This window comes from Mustela nivalis (genome assembly GCF_964662115.1).
Source record: "Mustela nivalis genome assembly, contig: HAP1_SCAFFOLD_670, whole genome shotgun sequence".
Lineage (NCBI taxonomy): Eukaryota > Metazoa > Chordata > Mammalia > Carnivora > Mustelidae > Mustela > Mustela nivalis.
Genome location: NW_028135993.1, coordinates 31,938 through 52,651, shown reverse-complemented (window position 1 = coordinate 52,651; position 20,714 = coordinate 31,938). Strand labels below are relative to the sequence as shown.

General features: G+C 54.3%; 1 protein-coding gene across 1 annotated transcript; it reads left to right on the top strand.

Annotated features, from left to right (window-relative positions):
• The first annotated feature begins 2,368 nt into the window (after positions 1-2,368).
• On the top strand, positions 2,369-18,940 carry PTCH2 (patched 2). The gene is made up of 22 exons (XM_082750090.1): positions 2,369-3,021; positions 3,488-3,680; positions 9,474-9,663; positions 9,769-9,838; positions 10,022-10,113; positions 10,724-10,919; positions 11,710-11,831; positions 12,003-12,150; positions 12,234-12,365; positions 12,457-12,612; positions 12,707-12,799; positions 13,600-13,725; positions 13,819-13,937; positions 14,044-14,392; positions 14,529-14,841; positions 14,931-15,073; positions 15,161-15,341; positions 15,475-15,755; positions 15,866-16,003; positions 17,423-17,565; positions 17,649-17,748; positions 18,159-18,940. The coding sequence occupies exons 1-22, from the start codon at positions 2,950-2,952 to the stop codon at positions 18,423-18,425; spliced, it is 3,624 nt and encodes a 1,207-aa protein (XP_082606216.1). The 5' UTR covers positions 2,369-2,949; the 3' UTR covers positions 18,426-18,940.
• The last annotated feature ends 1,774 nt before the right edge of the window (positions 18,941-20,714 follow it).

The window sequence follows — 20,714 nt, the reverse complement described above, 5'->3', positions numbered from 1 at the left end:
TTAATCCTTATGTCAATGCCAAAGATCATGTGACTTGCCCACGCTCTCATAAGCAGACCTTGAACCAAGTCTTCTCCTTTTGGATTTGGTCATCCTCCCACCGCTCCCATCCAATCCCTCTAACTCCCTCGAGTATCCCAGCTCACAGTGGTTTCCCCTGTGGTCTCTGTGCTCTCCCTTAGGCTATGAACTTCTTAAAAGCAGGTACCCTGCAAATCTCAGAGCTTAGCAAAGGAGTAGACATATAACAGACCTTAAGGGCTATTTGTCTCAATCAGTAATTAGATTTACTCCTTGGTGATAATGAATTAATTAGATTGCTTTTCTCTTTTCTCTTATTCTTTGGAGAACTTCTCTGGTTTGAGTCCAAAACACATTTCCAGATCCAGTGGAAGTGACACTGAAGCAGGCTGTTCCACAGTGAAGCAGACTGCTTAGAGAGAGAAAAGAGGGCCGTCTACTCCCCTTCCTGTTCCCTGGGGTCTGTGGCTTCAGCTTTCCCTAGCTGAGCTCAGCTACACTCAGGAAATCACTTTGCTGGGGAAAAGAAAGGTCATCGTGGAGCTTGGAGAAGCCAGAGGGCACTAGGCCCTGGGTTGGAATGGTTAGAACTGCAGACCAGTTTCTCCCACACTGGGCCTTTGGACTTTGGCATGAAATTTTCCCAGCAGGCAAGCCCTACCCTGGAAGCATCCACAGAAATGCTGGACCTGACCACAGTTATTAGCAATGGTGGGCCTGTGGTAGAAGCAGAGTCCCAAGGCCCGGACGATTAGAAATCCTTCTGCATGGACTTTGTCTTGCAGAGTCTGGTGAGAGGGAAGGAGGTCTCAAGAGCTACTGAGAGCAAAGTCTGTCTGCTTGGATAGCCAGCCATACTCAGCTATGGCCCCAAGAGCAATCCAGGAGCCCTTACAGCTAGTTTAGAGGCAATTTCTATAACCAGAGAATTGCTGAGGGTACACTTTCTTTTTTTTCCCCTAAAGATTGTATTTATTTATTCAGTAGAGAGCAGGAGAGACAGGGAAAGAAAGCATAAGCAAGGGGAGCAGCAGAGGGAGAGGGAGAAGCAGGCTCCCCACTGAGCAGGGAACCCCATGGGGGGGGTACGGCGTTCAATCCCAGGACCCCGGGATCATGGCCTGAGCCAAAGGCAGACACTTAACCAACTGAGCCACCCAGGCGCCCCTGAGGGTGCACTTTCTTGAATCCTCCTATTCCTCCATCTTCCTCAGAGGCCGAGGTACACTTTCTTTATCCACAACAGGTTAACAAGGAAGAAGAAAGTGCTATGCACATATGCTGCTTTTAATGTTTTAATGTGTAGTTACTAGGCCAAAAGCATCATGCATGAATTAATTCTTCCATGGACATTTTGCTGTATGAATGGACCAAGGGATGAGACAAACCTGTTAGGTGTTCAACCCCGCAGCCTAAAGTTTCCCTTTCCACAGGACGGAGACTCTGGAAATACTGTTAATTGACACGTTCTCAAAAAGCAATTCGGGAATGTGTAGCAAGAGCCATAAAAATGTTCATACTTTTTGACCCAACACCCTCACTTCTGGGAATCTGTCCTAAGGACATTCTCCAAATAATTGATACAAAGACTATGTGGTAACATGAAATGTTAATGATGTAATGGTAAACAAGTCTGGAGGAACTGACCGAGAAATTGGCCAGAGATAGTAGTAGTTGTGTTAGAGTAATGAATTTATTGGAGATTTTTTTTATCTTTCCCAAACCTTATATGTTAGAGTATTGATTTTACCCTCCTCTGACACTCAGGGTTAATCATTCAGAAACCTGGCAGAAAGAACACTCAGAACAATTTAATAAATTGAATAAAGGAATTATTCCCTGTTTCCAGTCCTTTCCACCCTGGTTTCTGCAACTCTCAGTGACTCATTCAACCATTACTGAGCACCAACTAACTGTCAGTGAGAGAGACAGACTTTCAAATCCATAAATAGTGTGTTACAAGGAGCACAATGAAGGAAGGAAGCGCTTATCAGGAGGGAGGTGTGAATCAAGGAAGGCTTCAAGGAAATGTGATTGGCTCGGGTTCGTTTTGAGGGTTGTCTTCCAAGACAACAAGGCCACAACACATCCAATGGCAGAAACGGACGGGAATAGCATGGTGCTTTTAAGAAATTACATCTAACTCCCCAGGGCTGGAAGGAACATTGAGTGGATGTGAAGGAATTATGGGAGAGAAGGCTTTAGTTAGATTGTGCAGGGCTCCGTGCTCCAGATGGGCTTTGTGTTTTGGAGTGATCATTAGATTTGCATTTTAGAGAGATGACTCTGGCCTCGGTGGAGAGTGGACTGAAAGGGGCAAGAATGGAGGCAGCAAAGAGTGAAGTCTTTGGGTCGTGGCTGGGCCGGCCAGCAGATACCCTTTCTCAGCATTGGCGTCTCCTGGCTTACGCTTGGCCAGCGCGGTGCCTCCCCGGGATCTCCCTCCCTGCTCCTCCCCCAGGGCCCCGCGGGCGGCGGGGGAAGCGAGGCGTGGGGTGGCCCTGCCTGGGTGGTCTCCTGCCCCGCCCCCACCCGCGGCGCCGTCGCCTAGCAGCGGATCCGGCTGCGCGGCTCCGGGTAATTTGCGGACCCCTCAGCCAATGGGAGGGCGTCGTCCCGGCCCGCTCCCTTTTTCTGGAGCTAAGGACGCCTCCTCCTCAGTGCGCTCTCCACCTCTAGCCGCGCGGGGCGTCGCGGGCGGGTCGCTCTGCCTGCACGCGGGACCGACTCCCGCACCCGCGCTGCGCTGCGCTCGCCCCCGATCGCAGCCGCCGCGGCACCCCAGCACCCCACCTTCACGCACGCCGCGCCTAAGCTGCCCCACTGAGTCCCGACGCGGGGCTCCGCGGTACCTGGGTACCAGGCCAGCTTATGGAGAATCCCAGATAACGCGGGTTGGGGGCGCTCACGCCCCCCATCCCCGCCGGCATGGCTCGGCCGCCGCCACTCCAAGAGCTGCCCCCTGGCTATACACCCCCAGCTCGAGCCGCATCACCCCAGGTGAGTGGAGGAAGCCGGAGGGAGAAAGATTGGGAGCAGATCTAGAGATTCCCCAGGTTTGCCACTCTGCAAGGTGTAATGTCGCTATAGCGAAGGGTTATAGCGTGTGTGTGTGTGTGTGTGTGTGTGTGTGTGTGTGTATGTGTGTGTGTGTGTTTCTGCATCTTCTCATCTGTCCGGTGAGAGTGTGTCTGGTTTTCCCCTCTGACCACCTGAGAACAGATGTGTGCATATATGTCCTACTCTCAGAAAAGAATCGGGTATATATTGGGGTGGGAAGATGGGGGAACAAGAAACAGTTCTATCTTTTCCACCTTTGGGCCTTGTGTCTGTGTAGGTTCTACCTGTCCTGCATCCCAGAAACCAAGAACCTGGGGCTTGGCAGGGGTGCACATAAGGAGGAGAGGGGAGGAATTCTTGCACTGTTGCAGTAATGCCTGGCTGACCCTTCTCTTTTCCATCCCAGATCCTAGCTGGGAGCCTGAAGTCTCCACTCTGGCTTCGTGCTTACTTCCAGGGCCTCCTTTTCTCACTGGGCTGCGGGATCCAGAGACACTGTGGCAAAGTGCTCTTCCTGGGCCTGCTGGCCTTTGGAGCCCTGGCACTGGGTCTCCGTGTGGCCATCATTGAGACAGACCTGGAACAGCTCTGGGTGGAAGGTGAGTTGTGGACACTAGTCAGAGCTGCTTGGGTATGGTGACCCCAAGATAAGAACAGGGTGAGGAGCTAGCTACTGAGTTCTCGTGGGTTCCACCCTGGGTCTGGAGAGGGTATCTGCCTGCCAGAGCCTGGGTGGCTAGGAGCAGTAAATGGATATCTGCAGATGATGGGCCCCTGTGAATAGGTATGCAGAATAGTTATCTGTGAGTTTGTGTGTGTCTGTGTGTGTAGCAATTATTACCTACTTTTTATGGGTATTTTTTACTGCATGGCAGGGTTAGCAAAGGCAAGGAGAATAAAATACATGCTGGGATATAATATACAACAGAATATATAGTATGATGATTGGACTAAGAGAAGGCAGGGAGAGATCACACCTGACCAGGAGAATCAAGAGAATTAACACCTGGGCTCGGGAAACCGAGTAAATCATCTAGCAGGCCTCCACGCAGAGGTCCCATCCCTGGAGTCCCATGCACTGAGACCTCCTGCAACCACTCAGTAGAAAAACAGTGGCGCAGGGTCTACACTTTGAGGCAACAGCGAGGTCAGACACAACCACATCCTCACTTCCTGGTGGAAGCATTAGCTAAAAATGATTTCTTATTAATAATTTTGGCATAATTCTCCTTTCCTGGGGCCTTTCCTATACTAGACTTCAGTAGAGTCAAACTCTCCTCTGTTCTTTCCTGGGAAATTTGCATTGGTGGGTCCCCCTCAAACCTCCCCCAGACCTGGCCGACACCCAAAGGCAGGCCCAGGTTAGAGTCTCACACCCTTGAGTTATTTCAAATGCTGGCAAGCCTGAGGATGCAGAGCAGATGTTTCTTGGAGCCTGCACGCCTGCCTGTTGGGCTCCCACACCCCATCCCCACCCTGCCCCAGTGCTCTGCAGCCTCACAGATACGTACGCACTCTAGGCCAGCCCTGGGGTCCAGAGCAGATGTTTCTCTGTGCCTGCCTGCTGCCTACTCCCAGCCCCGGGACACACATGTGCATACATGCACATACACATACCCCACCCACACCACGGCTGCCTGGGTGGTCCCAGATGACTGTTGGATTTCCTGCCACAATAGAAGCTGTTTCCCCACCACCACCTTCCTCCTCCTTCATTTCCCAGATCTTTCTCATCTAAACACTGCTTGAACCTCCATGTTCCTCATCCTCTCTCCTATACCCTAGCACAGGACAGGATAGATCCCACCAGATCTTTGCTGCTGTTTGTGGAGGGGTGATGTAAAAGGCTGGTGGCCAATTCCTAGGGCTGCTTCCTTTATTTCAGAACACTGCTCTGTCCCGTATCAGCCAGAACTGGGGTGATCAGCATTTGTTTTTTTTGTTTGTTTGTTTGTTTTTAGATTTTATTTATTTATTTGACAGAGAGAAATCACAAGTAGATGGAGAGGCAGGCAGAGAGAGAGAGGGAAGCAGGCTCTCTGCTGAGCAGAGAGCCCGATGCAGGACTTGATCCCAGGACTCTGAGATCATGACCTGAGCCAAAGGCAGCGGCTTAACCCACTGAGCCACCCAGGCGACCCAGAACTGGGGTGAGATAAAAGTGATCCTGACCTCATCTCTGTACATCTCTGTACATCCGTAGCTAAGGCTTCTCCCAGCAGTGCCCTGGGCAATGAGGGGCTGATCAAGGCGAAGAGTATTCTCTATTCCTTTCCTGTTTTGCGAATACAGAAAGCAAAGAAAGGAGCAGGACACTAGCTATCAGAGTTAGGGTCCCCTCCAGCTTTGCCATGGTGAGAGACAGGCTGTGACTCACCCTTGCTGATCAATTTTAAAGCTAAAAGGCTCAGAGATAGATTGATCTCTAAAATAAAAAAATATATAACATTAGATATAAAATATATGCAACATTAGACCCTAGTTGGTACTTAGAGGAACAATGATAGAGTTGGCTTGAAATGGGAGCTGTCCCTGTAAACAAGAGACATGTATCTAGAAGGCAGGATGAAACATATGAGTTGGTAGACCCACTATCCACGCAAAACTGCAAGGCTGAAACCTTGGGAGTCAGGCTCAGTTCTTCTTGCTTACCTAACTGGTTACTAAACCAGCAAATTCTTCTCTCTTAACTTCTTTCATAACAGACCCCTCCTTTCCACCCTTGTGGCTGTTGTTCTAGTTGAGGCCTTTCTCCAGTCTCTGGTAGTACTCAACTGATTGTATCATTTAATATGCTTTTGGCCACATGAAAGAGAAAAAAGGAAAGGGGGCAGAAGGAAAGAAAGAAGAACAGGAAATCCAGTAGTAGACAGTAGAGCCGTTCCTGGATGGTTAATTCAGCCACCTAAGGACATCAGCAAAGACCCAGGTTCTTTCTATCTTTCTCCTAACCCTTCTTCAGCATGTTGGGCTTTTGTCCTGTGGCTTATCACCTCCTTGTCCTAAGTGGCTACTGCAATGGTCCCTTTTTGGAAGTGAGGGAGAATTTACCAGAAGCCCTCCCCCCTCCCCCCAGCTGACTTCCCATTTGGTCACTTGGGCAAGAACTGTGGAGCAGCCGATGCCTAAACCCTTCACTTGGCAAAGGCAGTGGAATTACTGTGATTGACTAATCAGATCTCACCCCTGAGGCTGGGGAGGGATCTAGCTTCCCTGAATCACTGGGCCTTTCAGAGGATGGCCAACAAAATCAAGTCTATTAGAAAAGTGACCAATCTTCTGCAGGACTTGCCTTCTAATCTGCCTCCACACTGCCCTCCTGTGGTGTGTCTAGTTCTGTCCAAGTCGGTCCCCTGCTTAGAGCCCTTCCACGACTTTCTGCGAGGTTCTGGGGAGTCTCCAGAATCAAGTTCAGCCTCCTTAGCACACATGTTAGGCCCTCCGAAACCTAACTCTTGATTTCTGCTCCAGAATTGTCTCTGCCTCACTCGGCAATGTTGAGCCTTTGGCAGTTCCCTAGACCTACTTGGTCCAGAACATCTTTTCGCAACTTCTTCTCTTGGCCAAACCCTGTTCACTCACAGCTGAGCTCCAGAATGTGTTGTTAGGTGATGAAAAAGTCGGGTCATCTCATTCCTCTGCTCAAAACCTACCATGGCTCCCAATTCACTCAGAGAAAGTTTGCATCACTACAGTAGCTTACAGGCCCTAATATGTGAAATTTCTGGACCAAAGATTATGGACATTTCTCAGGGTCTGATATATATTCCAATATTGCTTCCCTCCAAATATCATACCAGCCTACACTCTGATGGTAGGTTAGAATGCACTCCTGTAAGCCAGCAGTGAGGGCTATCATTATTTTTATTTTTGTTAAATTGATAGATGGTAATTTATTGCTGTTTTAAATCATATTGCCTATAATATAGGATTATATGTATTACCATTGTAGGATTATCTATAAGGTGGGTTCATTTTCCATGCTGGCTAACAACTCAGAGTCTCCCTTTTGTATAGGTACAGAAGTTTTTAACAGACTGGTTGGTATTGATGTCTCCTTCCCCTGTTCTCCTCCTCCCCCCCGCCGTTCAATCGTTTTAACTCCAGTTCTTTCTCGTTTTTCTGTCCCACAGTCTCTTTCTCAGCGACCATTAAATAATAATTCCTTATCCCTACTTTGTGCTGGGCAGTTTCCTAAGTACTTTGCCTGCATTGATTCTAATTCTGCCAAGATAGGCACATTCCCCATTTGACAGATGAGGAAATTGAGGGCAGAGAGACTGGGTCATTTGCCCCAAGCACAGACCAAGTGTTAGAGCCCAGGCTCAAAGCCAGATGTGTCCAGAGCCTTCAGGCTCTCCCTTACACCCACTGTCTCTCCCTGGCCACACAGCACATCCCAGTTCATCTGTCCTCACATCTGTCACCATCATTGTTGTCAGCCAAGGTTTACTTTTTTCTTTGCCTCATTTTTTCTGAGTATTCTCTATTTTCTTTGACATTATACTTTATATTTTCAGTGTTCCTTTCTTTTGCTTTTTTGTTTTGTTTTGTTTTAAAGATTTTACTTAATTTTTTTTTTTAAAGATTTTATTTATTTATTTGACAGAGATCACAAGTAGGCAGAGAGGCAGGCAGAGAGAGAGGAGGAAGCAGGCTCCCTGCTGAGCAGAAAGCCTGATGCGGGGGCTCTATCCCAGGACCCTGAGATCATGACCTGAGCAGAAGGCAGCTGCTTAACCCACTGAGCCACCCAGGCGCCCCCAAGATTTTACTTAATTTTTTGACAGAGAGAGACGCAGCGAGAAAGGGAACACAAGCAGGAGGACAGATAGAGAGGGGGAAGCAGGCTTCCTGCTGAGCAGGGAGCCCAATGCACAGGTCGATCCTAGGACCCCAGCATCATGACCTGAGCCGAAAGCAGACGCTTAACCAACTGAGCCAACCAGGCTCCTTTCTTGCTTTCTTGATAGCTCTTTCTGGTTCCTTCCTTCTCCTGTGCACCTCTCTCCTCAGCAAGGTCATTTACTATGAGGAGCTTATTTCTGTCCCCTCCGGTCCCTCCTTGAGGCAGCTCTGGCCTAAGCCTTGTGAAATAAACACTGTAGTCCAGGCCTGGGGGAGGAGTGGGGAGTCAGAGAAGGAAGAAAATGGGGCATGTGGCCAGCATGGCTTTGGGAGACCGTGTCTGTGAGGGAGGGCCAGGAAAGTGGTTTGAGTGGGGGAGGTGTGAGCATATGGGTAAGTCTGTGTGCAGGGTGTGCGGCTCTCATGAGTGAGGTGATTATATGGGTTTGAAAAAGAGACTGGGGAGCACGACGATCGCAGGTGGGGCTGGAGTCTCACAGAAGGTGAACGTATGGGCCCCAGAGGTGACAGGGACCCAACAGGAAGAGGCCCCGGACAGGTGGCAGCAGAACTGAGCCTGAGACCACCCAAGGCTGTAAAGCCTCAGCAGTGGTTTGGCCCTTGCCCTCCTCCAAACCCCAGTCAGGCCATATCCCCTGGCAGCACCGCTGCCCACCCACGCCCCAGGCCCCAGTTACAGAGCGTGACTCTGTGGTCAGCACAATGCAGGATTGGAGGGGTGCCGAGATCAAGGAGACTGAGGCAGGCCTGGCTCTGGGCCTCCTGCTGCCTGGACAGTGAGACCTGGGATCTGGAACTTTTCTTCCCCTTGGCCCATGTTGGTCCCCATGTCACCTCTGCCAGGTGATCCTGGGTACATCCTACATAAGGAGAAGCATTTTGCTGACCCCACCCATCACACTGAAGGCGGTCTGATCGTCCGTCCCCCTCATCTGTGCCACCACAGGCCCATTATGACCAGCTGCTCCTATCCCTGCCCTCTTTAGCATAACAATCTGCAAAAAGATGTATTTCTAGAAAGCACTGCCTGAGACCAGCTGACCTGGGAACCAGCCACAGCACTAGGCCTGTTCTTCGAAGAGACCCTCCCGGTGGCAGTCTCCCTATTGATTCCTTTTGTTCCTCCTTGTCTTCCTCACCAGAGCACAAAAGGGCTAAGTGAGGGCTTCCATACCGGGATACCTCCCTAACCCCAGCCCTGCCCCAACTCATACTGACCTCTCATTCTGAAGTAGTTTGCCCCACACTGAGCCATCCTGGTTCATGGGGAAATCTTAGACCACACAAGAATTCCACAAGGCCATCCAACTGAGGTCTCTCACTTCCACACCAAGCTCCAGATTTAAGCAGAGCGCCAGGAGCTTGGGGAGTCAGCATGACCCTCGAGGAAAAAAACAGGGGCTCCTCTCAGAGCACTCCTCCTCCCTGTCCTGGGAAGCCTCAGCCGACTAGGGTCCCACACCCCCAGAGCTCTGATCCACCGAGGCTCTCTTCCCCCCCACTTTCTCTCTATGCTCTGGCAGTGGGCAGCCGGGTGAGCCAAGAGTTGCATTACACCAAGGAGAAGCTGGGGGAGGAGGCTGCCTACACCTCCCAGATGCTGATACAGACCCCACGCCAGGAAGGGGAGAATGTCCTCACACCTGAGGCTCTGGACCTCCACCTCCAGGCAGCCCTCACCGCCAGTAAAGTGCAAGTATCACTCTATGGAAAGTGAGTCTGGCTGAGTCCCTGAGCAGCTGGGAGCGAGGCCTGTGTGGCCGGGCTGGCGTGGGAACTCCCCTCTTCTGCTGATCTCTTGTGCCCCGGCCATTTCAGGTCCTGGGACTTGAATAAAATCTGCTACAAGTCAGGAATTCCCCTAATTGAAAATGGAATGATTGAGCGGGTGAGTGTCTAGAGCTGTGCTTTGAGCCTGGGTCTGGGGGAACCTTTTCTGCAAGTAGGGGAGGGCTGTGAGAGACGGGGAGGTTAAGAGTTGGGAGGTGGGGGTTACAGAGGGCATCCTGCAGAGACTGTGGAGAAAGGAGCCCAGGGATGGGACTGATGTGGCCTGGGGTGTCTGTGGCAGATGATTGAGAAGCTGTTTCCGTGCGTGATCCTCACCCCCCTCGACTGCTTCTGGGAAGGAGCCAAACTCCAAGGGGGCTCTGCCTACTTGCCGTGAGTGCCCTGCTTCAGCGAGCTCGGGGACTTCCCCTGCAGAAGAGAGGCGGGGAGGACAGAGGATGCTCGAAACCGTACCAAGGGCCCAAAGCACCTGTGAGGCTCGGACCTGAGCCCAGGCTGCCCCATGGGTCTCTCCACATCCCCCATCTCCTGGCCTCTGAAGGAAAGGAAGACTTGTCTAATTTAGACAAAACAGAACAAAGAGGAAAAAAGATCCCCAGAAAGCGACCTTGCCCAGGAGAGTTAGCTAGGTAGGGGCTAAGCTGTTGCCGCAGGCCGGAAAGAAAACCTGTTAGAGGCAGGTGTCCACCGGTGATGTGTTAGAGTCAAAGGTAGCCGGCTTGGGAAGGGACTCTGTGGGGCTTTTCTGGGCCTTTTCCTTGTGTTAAGTTCTGTCCGTCCTCATGTCCACATCAGGGCAGCCACCTGGTGGGCTGGTGTAGCCTGGGAGTTCTGGGAAGCTGAGCGCTGCAGACCTTTCCTATGGTCGGGCAGATGCATGAGCCGCTAGGAGGAGAATGAGAGACAGCAGGGGGTCCCCAGCAGCCTTTTGGAGGGTGGGAATTGATTCTTTACCCTCACCAACTACGGGCTCTCCCCTCAGCGGCCGCCCTGACATCCAGTGGACCAACCTAGACCCAGAGCAGCTGCTGGAGGAACTGGGCCCCTTTGCCTCCCTCGAGGGCTTCCGGGAGCTGCTAGACAAGGCACAGGTGGGCCAGGCCTATGTGGGGCGTCCCTGCCTGCACCCTGATGACCTCCACTGCCCACCTAGTGCCCCTAACCATCACAGCAAGCAGGTGGGTGCCAGCCGGGTCTGCCAGCTGGAGAAAGGCTATTTTCCTTCCCTTTCCCCTCCTCAGATGTTCCTCTCTTCTGGGAGAGAGCAAACTGTGCTCTGTGCTCTGCCTTCCGTTCCCTAGACATTGTCACCCTGCCCCTACTGCGCCAAATACCTAGGCTCTCTCTTTCCCATTCAGTTCTTCTAAGGAACCCTCACGCGGGGCGCCTGGGTGGCCCAGTGGGTTAAGCCTCTGCCTTCAGCTCAGCTCATTCATCTCGGGGTCCTGGGATCCAGCCCTGTATCAGCAGGGAGCCTGCTTGCCCTCTCTCTCTCTGCCTGCCTCTCTGCCTGCTTGTGATCTCTGTCAAATAAATAAATAAAATCTTAAATTTTAAAAAAAGGAACCCTCAGGTGATATATGAACCCCTTTGTGCTTTTCTAAGGCCAGAGACACCAGACTTTATCCAAACAGACTTGTACAGAGAAACTGAGGGCACACCAGCTAAGCACAAGTGTCATACCTAGTTTCCTGAGTGTCTCTGTAGCCCTGTGAATGTTAACCTTTTCCCAAAACCCACCAGAGTTACTCCAGCTCTTCCCAGAAGCCTATTTCCAGGCCTCTGCTTCCTCTAGTAGGCTCCTCTCTGCAGGACAATAGCTGTTCACTTTCAGGGTGGGCGAGAGGCTCTGGAGAATAGCTGTCTCCACTGCTGGCAACGGAGCCCCGTGGCGGGCATGGTTCCTGGAGGTACGAGCCCAGGGGCCCTCAGTTACCCGCCACCAAGGCCTCTCCTGTCCCCCTCTAGGCTCCCAAGGTGGCTCAGGAGCTGAGTGGGGGCTGCCATGGCTTTTCCCACAAGTTCATGCACTGGCAGGAGGAATTGCTGCTGGGGGGCATCGCCAGAGACCCCCAAGGACAGCTGCTAAGGTAAGGCCCCCCTGGGGCTGGCAAGGGGATCCCAGGCGTGGGAATCCATACTCTGATTCCCAGCAGCTCCAGCAGAAACCCGCCCCCATTCAGACCCCCGCTGGGTGCTCCAGCCCACTCTGACCCCTGACTCTACTCTCCTCCACTCCCACCCCCCCCCACCCCCGCCAGGGCAGAGGCCCTGCAGAGCACCTTCCTGCTCATGAGTCCCCGCCAGCTGTACGAGCACTTCCGAGGCGACTACCAGACGCACGACATCGGCTGGAGCGAGGAGCAGGCCGGCACGGTGCTGCAGGCCTGGCAGCGGCGCTTCGTGCAGGTGCGTGTGGAGCGGGGGCGGGGGGCGGAGCCCTGAGGCTCCGCCCTCCTCCCCTCCCCCTCACCTCCGCCCTGTCCTCCCAGCTGGCTCAGGAGGCCCTGCCTCAGAATTCATCCCAGCAGATCCACGCCTTCTCCTCCACCACCCTGGATGACATCCTGCACGCTTTCTCTGAAGTCAGTGCTGCCCGCGTGGTGGGAGGCTATCTGCTCATGGTGGGTCCCGCTCCTGGCTCCTCGCCCCAACCTCCACCCGGTGCTCCTCCCGGGGAGCTGCCATCCAAGCCTGTGTCTTTTCTCCCCACAGCTAGCCTATGCCTGTGTGACAATGCTGCGCTGGGACTGTGCCCAGTCCCAGGGTGCAGTGGGCCTTGCAGGGGTGCTGCTGGTAGCCCTGGCAGTGGCCTCGGGCCTTGGGCTCTGTGCCCTGCTCGGCATCACCTTCAATGCTGCCACTACCCAGGTATACCAGGACTCCCACGCAGGCGTCAGGGGCAGTGGTTGTCTCTGTCCAGGCTACTCAGTTCCTCCAGCTACCCACCCCTGTGCCCCTCCAGGTACTGCCCTTCTTGGCGCTGGGCATCGGTGTGGATGACATATTCCTGCTGGCACATGCCTTCACAGAGGCTCCCCCTGGCACCCCTCTCCAGGTGAGGCCTCATCCACCAGTCCCGGCTGGTCTGAAACAGCTCAGCATAGGGTAAGAGCCTCCTGGCTGGGACGCCTGGGTGGCTCAGTTGGCTAAGCGTCCGACTCGATTTCGGCTCAGGTCATGATCTCAGGGCCCTGGGATGCAGCCCTGTATTGGGCTCTGCGCTCTGTGGGGTCCCTGTTTGAGACTCTCCTTCTCCCTCTCTCTGCCCCTCCCCCTGCTCATGTTCGTTCATACTCTTATTCTCTCAACTGAATCTTTTTTTTTTTAAGATTTTATTTATTTATTTGACAGAGACAGAGAGATCACAAGTAGGCAGAGAGGCAGGCACAGAGAGAGAGGGAGAGGCAGGCTCCCCACTGAGCAGAGAGCCTGATGTGGGGCTCGATCCCAGGACCCTGGGATCATGACCTGACCCAAAGGCAGAGGCTTAACCCACTGATCCACCCAGATGCCCCTCAAATAAATCTTAAAAAAAAAAAAAAAAAAAGGCTCTTGGTTTAGGCAAACTTAGGCTGGTAATCAACCTGTCTGTGCCTCAGTTTCCACATCTGTAAACAGGGGTGACAGTAGTGCTTGTGCTGTGAGGGTGTTGTGAGGACTGGTGAGAACTCTGGCTGAATTGTTAGAACAGTGTGTGTGACGCGTGTGTGGTATGAGCGGGTATGTGACGTGTGTGTGTGGCGCTCTGTAAGTGTGAGCTCCGTGTGGTTACGGTCCCCCCTCCTCCATCCCAAGCTCCCAAGCCTCCCCTCCACTCTGCCTGGAGGACCCATGACTCCTCCCCTGTCCTGGCAGGAGCGCACAGGCGAGTGTCTGCAGCGCACCGGGACCAGCGTCGCGCTCACATCCATCAGCCACATGGTTGCCTTCTTCATGGCCGCCCTCGTTCCCATCCCTGCACTGCGGGCCTTCTCCTTGCAGGTGAGGCCTCAGGAAAGGGCCCAGGTTCCAGGTGAGCATGAATCCAGGGGCCTGCTTCATCCAGCCTTTGTGTCCCTCCTGTCTGTCCCCCAGGCGGCCATAGTGGTCGGCTGCAACTTTGCAGCTGTGATGCTTGTCTTCCCGGCGGTCCTCAGCCTGGACCTGCACCGGCGCCACTGCCAGCGCCTTGATGTGCTCTGCTGCTTCTCTAGGTACTGTCCCCACGTCTCCCGCCCCATCAGCCCTCACCTCTGTGGTCCCGTCCCATCTCGCCAGCATTCCCACAGACCTGTCATCCCCATTCTCTGCCTCCTGCAGCCCCTGCTCAGCTCGGGTGATCCAGATCCTGCCCCAGGAACTCGGGGACAGGACGGTTCCTGTGGGCATTGCCCACCTGACGGCCACAGTTCAAGCCTTCACCCACTGTGAAGCCAGCAGCCAGCATGTGGTCACCATCCTGCCACCCCGCGCCCACTTGGTGCCCCCACCTTCTGACCCGCTGGGCTCTGAGCTCTTCAGCCCGGGAGGGTCCACGCGGGACCTCCTAGGCCAAGAGGAGGGGCCCAGGCAAAAGGCAGCCTGCAGCTCCCTGCCCTGTGCCCGCTGGAACCTTGCCCATTTCGCCCGCTATCGGTTCGCACCCTTGCTGCTCCAGTCACACAGCAAGGTGAGACCCTAGGCCTGGAGAAGGCGGGGTGAGCCAGGGCCGGGGCTTCAGTGCGTCTGAGCCCCAAGAAGGGCCAAGGGCCAAGGCCCCTGCCTGAGCCTCCGTGGGCCTCCAGCTTAGCTGCCTTTCCCCACAGGCCCTGGTGCTGGCACTCTTTGGTGGTCTCCTGGGCCTGAGCCTCTACGGAGCCACGCTGGTGCAGGACGGGCTGGCCCTGACGGATGTGGTGCCTCGAGGCACCAAGGAGCATGCCTTCCTGAGCGCCCAGCTCAGGTACTTCTCCCTCTACGAGGTGGCCCTGGTGACACAGGGTGGCTTTGACTACGCCCACTCCCAACGCGCCCTCTTTGATCTGCACCAGCGCTTCAGCTCTCTCAAGGCTGTGCTGCCCCCCCCAGCCGCCCGGGCGCCCCGCACCTGGCTGCACTATTACCGGAACTGGCTGCAGGGTGAGAGGCAAGACGGCCGGCCGGGAGGGCTGCTGCAGGCTGGAGCCCCTGCGGCCACAGCCTGACGCCCCTCCCTCGTCCGCCCCCAGGAATCCAGGCTGCCTTTGACCAGGACTGGGCTTCCGGGCGCATTAGCCGCCACTCGTGCCGCAACGGCTCTGAGGATGGAGCGCTGGCCTACAAGCTGCTCATCCAGACGGGGGATGCCCGGGAGCCCCTGGATTTCAACCAGGTTGGAAGGGGCGCCGGAAGGGTCGGGACGCAAAGAGGGGCCCTAGGCCTCGTGGGCCCAGACTGTCAGCCCTCTCCGCCTCTGCAGCTGACCACGAGGAAGCTAGTGGATAAGGACGGGCTGATTCCACCCGAGCTCTTCTATGTGGGGCTGACCATGTGGGTAAGCAGTGACCCGCTGGGCCTGGCGGCCTCGCAGGCCAACTTCTACCCGCCACCTCCCGAGTGGCTGCACGACAAGTATGACACCACCGGGGAGAACCTTCGCAGTGAGTCCAGGGGATATGGGGGGGGGGTGTCGGGAGCCCAGCAGGAGCCTCAGCCTGGGTCCACACAGGCCCTACCCACTGCTCCCCCTGCTCACAGCACCCCCCCTTCCCTGCCACCCCCTACCGTCTGCAGTCCCGGCAGCCCAGCCCCTGGAATTTGCCCAGTTCCCCTTCCTACTGCGTGGCCTCCAGAAGACCGCGGACTTCGTGGAGGCCATCGAGGGGGCCCGGGCAGCGTGCGCCGAGGCAGGCCGGGCCGGGGTGCGCGCCTACCCCAGCGGCTCCCCCTTCCTCTTCTGGGAGCAGTATCTGGGCCTGCGGCGCTCCTTCCTGCTGGCTGTCTGCATCCTGCTGGTATGCACCTTCCTCGTCTGCGCCCTGCTGCTGCTCAACCCCTGGACGGCGGGCCTCATAGTGAGTCCTCGTGGGGCTGAGGCCACAGGCACCCCTGGCTCCCCACCCCTGCCCCACCCTACCCATCATCCCTTCACCTCGGAGCCCTGGGTGAGCCCTGCCTTCCCCAGGTACTGGTCCTGGCGATGATGACTGTGGAGCTCTTTGGCATCATGGGTTTCCTGGGCATCAAACTGAGTGCCATCCCCGTGGTGATCCTTGTGGCCTCTGTAGGCATTGGTGTTGAGTTCACGGTCCACGTGGCTCTGGTGAGCACAGGCACTGGGGGAGGGGTGGACCCGCTGCTTCAGTGGTCAACAAATATTTATCAAGCTCCCACTATGTGCTAGTCACATAAGAATTGGTTTCAAGTTCCTGATTGGTCACCCCCCCTCAAAAAAGAATTGGGGATATAGGGGCACCTGGCTGGCTCAGTTGGTAGAGCATGTGACTCTTGATCTCAGGGACATGAGTTTGAGCCCCACATTGGGTATAGAGATTGCATAAATAAAAAAACTTAACAAAAAGAATTGGGAATATAATAGCAAACCAGGCAGGCTGGGGTTTTTTTTGTTTAGTTTTGTTTTGTTTTGTTTACGATTTTATTTATTTATTTGACAGAGAGTGCATAAGCAGGGGGAATGGCAGGCAAAGGGAGAGAGAGAAGCAGGCTCCTCATGGAGCAGGGAGCCCCATATGGGGCTTGATCCTAGGACCCTGGGATCATGACCCAAGCGAAGGCAGTGGCCCAGCAGACTGAGCCACCGGGTGCCCACAGACAGGCTTTGCCTTCAAGGAGCTTATATCCTTTAGTGTAGAGATAAACAGTAAACACGTGAACAAATAAATAAGCAGCCATTTCAGCAGAGAGGAGGGGACAAGGCCTTGACCAAAATGAGGACAGAATAGAAGTTGAGAAAATGGGAACCAGTAATTTTGGGGATGGTTTTACTGTGAAGGGATCAGAGAAATGGGACGGTAGCTGGATGGCAGCACGGGTACAGAGGCTGAGACGGAGAGGCTCGGCCCCTCCCACAGCTTGGTGTTCTCTGGCTCAGGAGGAGTGGGAGGGGGGCGGGGGCCCCAGACCCGCAGGCAGCACCGACACAGACCTGGCTGGACCCCGAAGACAGCTCCCTTCCTTTTCCAAGAGCCCGGTGCTTCTCCTTACAAGAACGATAGGTACTCCGTGGAGGTGGGGAAAGCCAGCGTGCAGAGAAGTACAAAGGAAGAATTAGAAATCCTCTGAAATCCCATCCCAACAAGTCACTGTGAGCACTTTGATGTCCATCCTGCTGGACTTCTGGACCTGCATCAGCAGACTTTTTGTGTAAAGAGCCAGACAGTAAATATCTTAGGTGGGCAGGTCGCAGAGTGTCCCTTGGGATCCTACCATTGTACTATAGCCCCAAAGCAGCCACAGACAATAATACGTATGTGGATGGGTGTGGCTGCATTTCAGCTAAGCTTTATTTACAAAAACAGGTGACAGGCTTTGTTTGCCAACTCTTCTAGACTTCATGCTGTGTCTCCCCGTCCGACGTGTATAGTGTTCTCTAAATAGACTCAGGCATACTTCCTGGACAGTTCAAAGCTCAGTTTACCTGACCTGCGAGCCCTGGGGACAGATGAGAAGTTGGGGGCATGGCTGGACAAGGAGCAGCTACAGGGCCTGTCTGTCCCCACAGGGCTTCCTGACCACCCAGGGGAGCCGGAACCTGCGGGCTGCCTGTGCCCTGGAGCACACCTTGGCTCCAGTGACCGATGGGGCTGTCTCCACATTGCTGGGTCTGCTCATGCTTGCTGGTTCCAACTTTGACTTCATCATAAGGTAGGGGAGGGCTGGGGTGGGGAGGTGCAGCCTGCCTGCGTTGGCCACAGGGGCTACCCAGGCTGACCACCTGCCCCACGCAGGTACTTTTTCGTGGTGCTAACAGTGCTCACACTCCTGGGCCTCCTCCATGGGCTCGTGCTGCTGCCCGTGCTGCTCTCCATCCTGGGCCCCCCACCAGAGGTGACCATACCCTCCCCCTGCTCCCAGCCCAGGGCTTGGGGTGGGACAAGCAAGGGAAGAGTCAGAGCCACGAAGAAAATCTCAGTTGCCCAAAGACAGGACTCAATTCCCAGGGACCCTCCCCATGAGGCCAGCTGAGGCTGGCAGCCTCTCCCTTTGCCCAAACACCGTGTCCCTGCCCTTCAGCTTTCCTGGCTTCTTCATGGGACCCACCTTAGCGTTTAGGGTCCAGAGCAAGGTGCAGGGTTTGTCCTAGACCTTCACATCCTGTCCCTTGTCGGCTCTTTTATCCTTCTAGAAGCCAACAAGGGCCACAGCTTCCCAACAATCCTGGTGATGCACCAGGGAGCTGCTGTAGGGGACTGACATCCTGGGAGCCTTGGGCTCACTGGGACCGTTGTCTCCTCCAGGTGGTACAGATGTACAAGGAGAGCCCAGAGGTCCTCGGCCCCCCAGCTCCACGAGAAGGAGGGCTCAGCTGGGGGTTGTCCCCTACCCTTCCCCAGAGCTTTGCCAGAGTGACTACCTCCATGACAGTGGCCCTCCACCCACCCCCACTGCCTGGTGCCTACATCCATCCAGCTTCTGATGAGCCCACTTGGTCCCCTGTTGCCACACCAGCTGCCAGCGGCTCCAGCAACCTCAGTTCTAGGGGACCATGTCCAGCCACTGGATGAAAGAGTGCCTGAAGCAAGGAGACCCTGCTTTGGCCACATGAGGTCACCGGGAAGCAATGCGGGGGGGTGCGGGGGTGGTTACTAAATGTAGGACAGCTGCCTGGAGAACCCCGCTGCTGCTGTCTCTCTCATCCCCTCCCCTGCCCCAGCGGTCACGGTTCTCCCTGCTGTCCTACGAAACCAGCAGCCTCTGGGCTCAGAGCAGCCTTGACACCAGGCTGTGTGTGTGGGCGCCTGTCCGGATGGGGGAGAGGCCAGCAATTCAGGCTGCCGCCAGGCCCTCTTCTCTCCCCACCCCCACACCCCTGTGCTACTGGCCCCTAGCAGACCAAGACGGAGGGGTCCTCTAGCACCCTTTGCAAAGCCTGGGCCCCCCATGCTTGGCAGCTGCCCACATCCTACCACATAAATTATTTATATGAAGATGTTTATTTTTGTAGTTTGTATAGATGTTAGCTACGCTGAAAGTTTTATTTTTAAAGAGTGAAATATATTCTATATGAACTCCTCTCAAACGACTTCAGCGCTTTTCTTTTGAACAAACGGGAGTTTGCAAGTATAGGGGTGTCATAGTCTGAGTTCCTGGGGCTACTCTAATCCTGGGAGGGAAGGGCCGCAGGTGCTAAATTTTTGTAACATAATTTGGGTCCATTTATTCACCTGGCAAGTAATGATGATCAGCAAACGTATGCTGGTCGTATAGTTGGCAACAGGACCTGAGTTAAGTGCTCAGTGTGCGAAAAGATACAAAGGTTTTTGACGTCAAATTCTACGCAGTGTGGCTTTCAGGCCAGGCCGGTCCAGCCCCGCACACCTCTCCGGTGCAGTGCCCACCCGGCTGGTTCAGCAGCGTGTGGGGCGCAGGCGGAGGTGGAAGGTGAAGAGGAAGCCGATAGGGAGAGGAGTCAGCTGATGCAGAGGTGGAACAGCAGGGGCTCGGGAGAAGTTTCAGGAGTTTTATGCCTAAACCTAAGGCAAGAGGCCTCTGCAAGTCAGCAGTCTGGTGCCCCAGAGGCATCTCTGGCCAGACAGCCAGGAGACAGAGTGGAAGAACTGTCCAGAAACAGATTCTGCTATCCGCCGATGAAGTGCTATATTTAAGCTGTTGGTGCTGTGATGTCACATAGCCCCATCATACAGAGGCCTAGAAGATTCTGGCCACACCACAGGGCTAAAATCGAGGACCTCACCCTAGGAGATGGGGGAGGCCTTTTATGGCCCTTCCCCAACTATTCCAGGGCTCAGTCTCCAGAGACAAAAGATCCAGCCTGGGTTCCAGCCAACCACTCACCAGGAACAACCCCACCTTAAGAGCACTGCCTTCTCATATCCCACCACCAGGCTAAAGGCCAGAAAATCACATTCCAACTAAATGCAAAATTAATTAGTTAAATGCATAAACAAAATTACAGCAGTTGAATCAACACTAAGATGCCCAGGGGTGCCTGGGTGGCTCAGTGGGTTAAGCGTCTGCCTTCAGCTCAGGTCACAGACCTTGAGTCCTGGGATCTAGTTCCTGCATTGGGCTCCCTGCTCAGTGGGGAGCCTGCTTCTGCCACTCCCCCTGCTTGTGCGTGTGCTCTCCCTCTCTCTGTGTCAAATAAAACCTTTTTAAAAAAACACTAAAGTTGGGGCGCCTGGGTGGCTCAGTGGGTTAAAGCCTCTGCTTTCGGCTCGGGTCATGATCCCAGGGTCCTGGGATCGAGCCCCGCATCGGGCTCTCTGCTCCGCAGGGAGCCTGCTTCCTCCTCTCTCTCTGTCTGCCTCTCTGCCTACTTGTGATCTCTGTCTGTCAAATAAATAAATAAATCTTTAAAAAAAAAAACAAACACTAAAGTGCAGGAAGCACAGGTGGTTCAGTCCATTGAGCCGCGGCCTTCCACTCAGGTCATGATCCCAGGATCCAGTTCCTCATCAGGCTCCCCGCTCAGCGAAGAGCCTGCTTCTCTCTCTGCCTCAGCCTGCCACTCTGCCTGCTCATGCTCTCTCTCTCTCTCTGACAAATAAATAAATAAAATCTTTTTTAAAAAACCCAAATACTAAAATGCCTAAAAAGATCTAAAAGGAGGGGCGCCTGGGTGGCTCAGTGGGTTAAAGCCTCTGCCTTCGGCTCAGGTTGTGATCCCAGGGTTCTCGGATCGAGCCCCACCTCGGGGTCTCTGCTCAGCGGGGAGCCTGCTTCCTCCTCTTTCTCTGCCTGTCTCCCTGCCTACTTGTGATCTCTGTCTGTCAAATAAATAAATAAAATCTTAAAAAAAAAAATTGTAAAAAAAAAAAAGAAAAGATTTA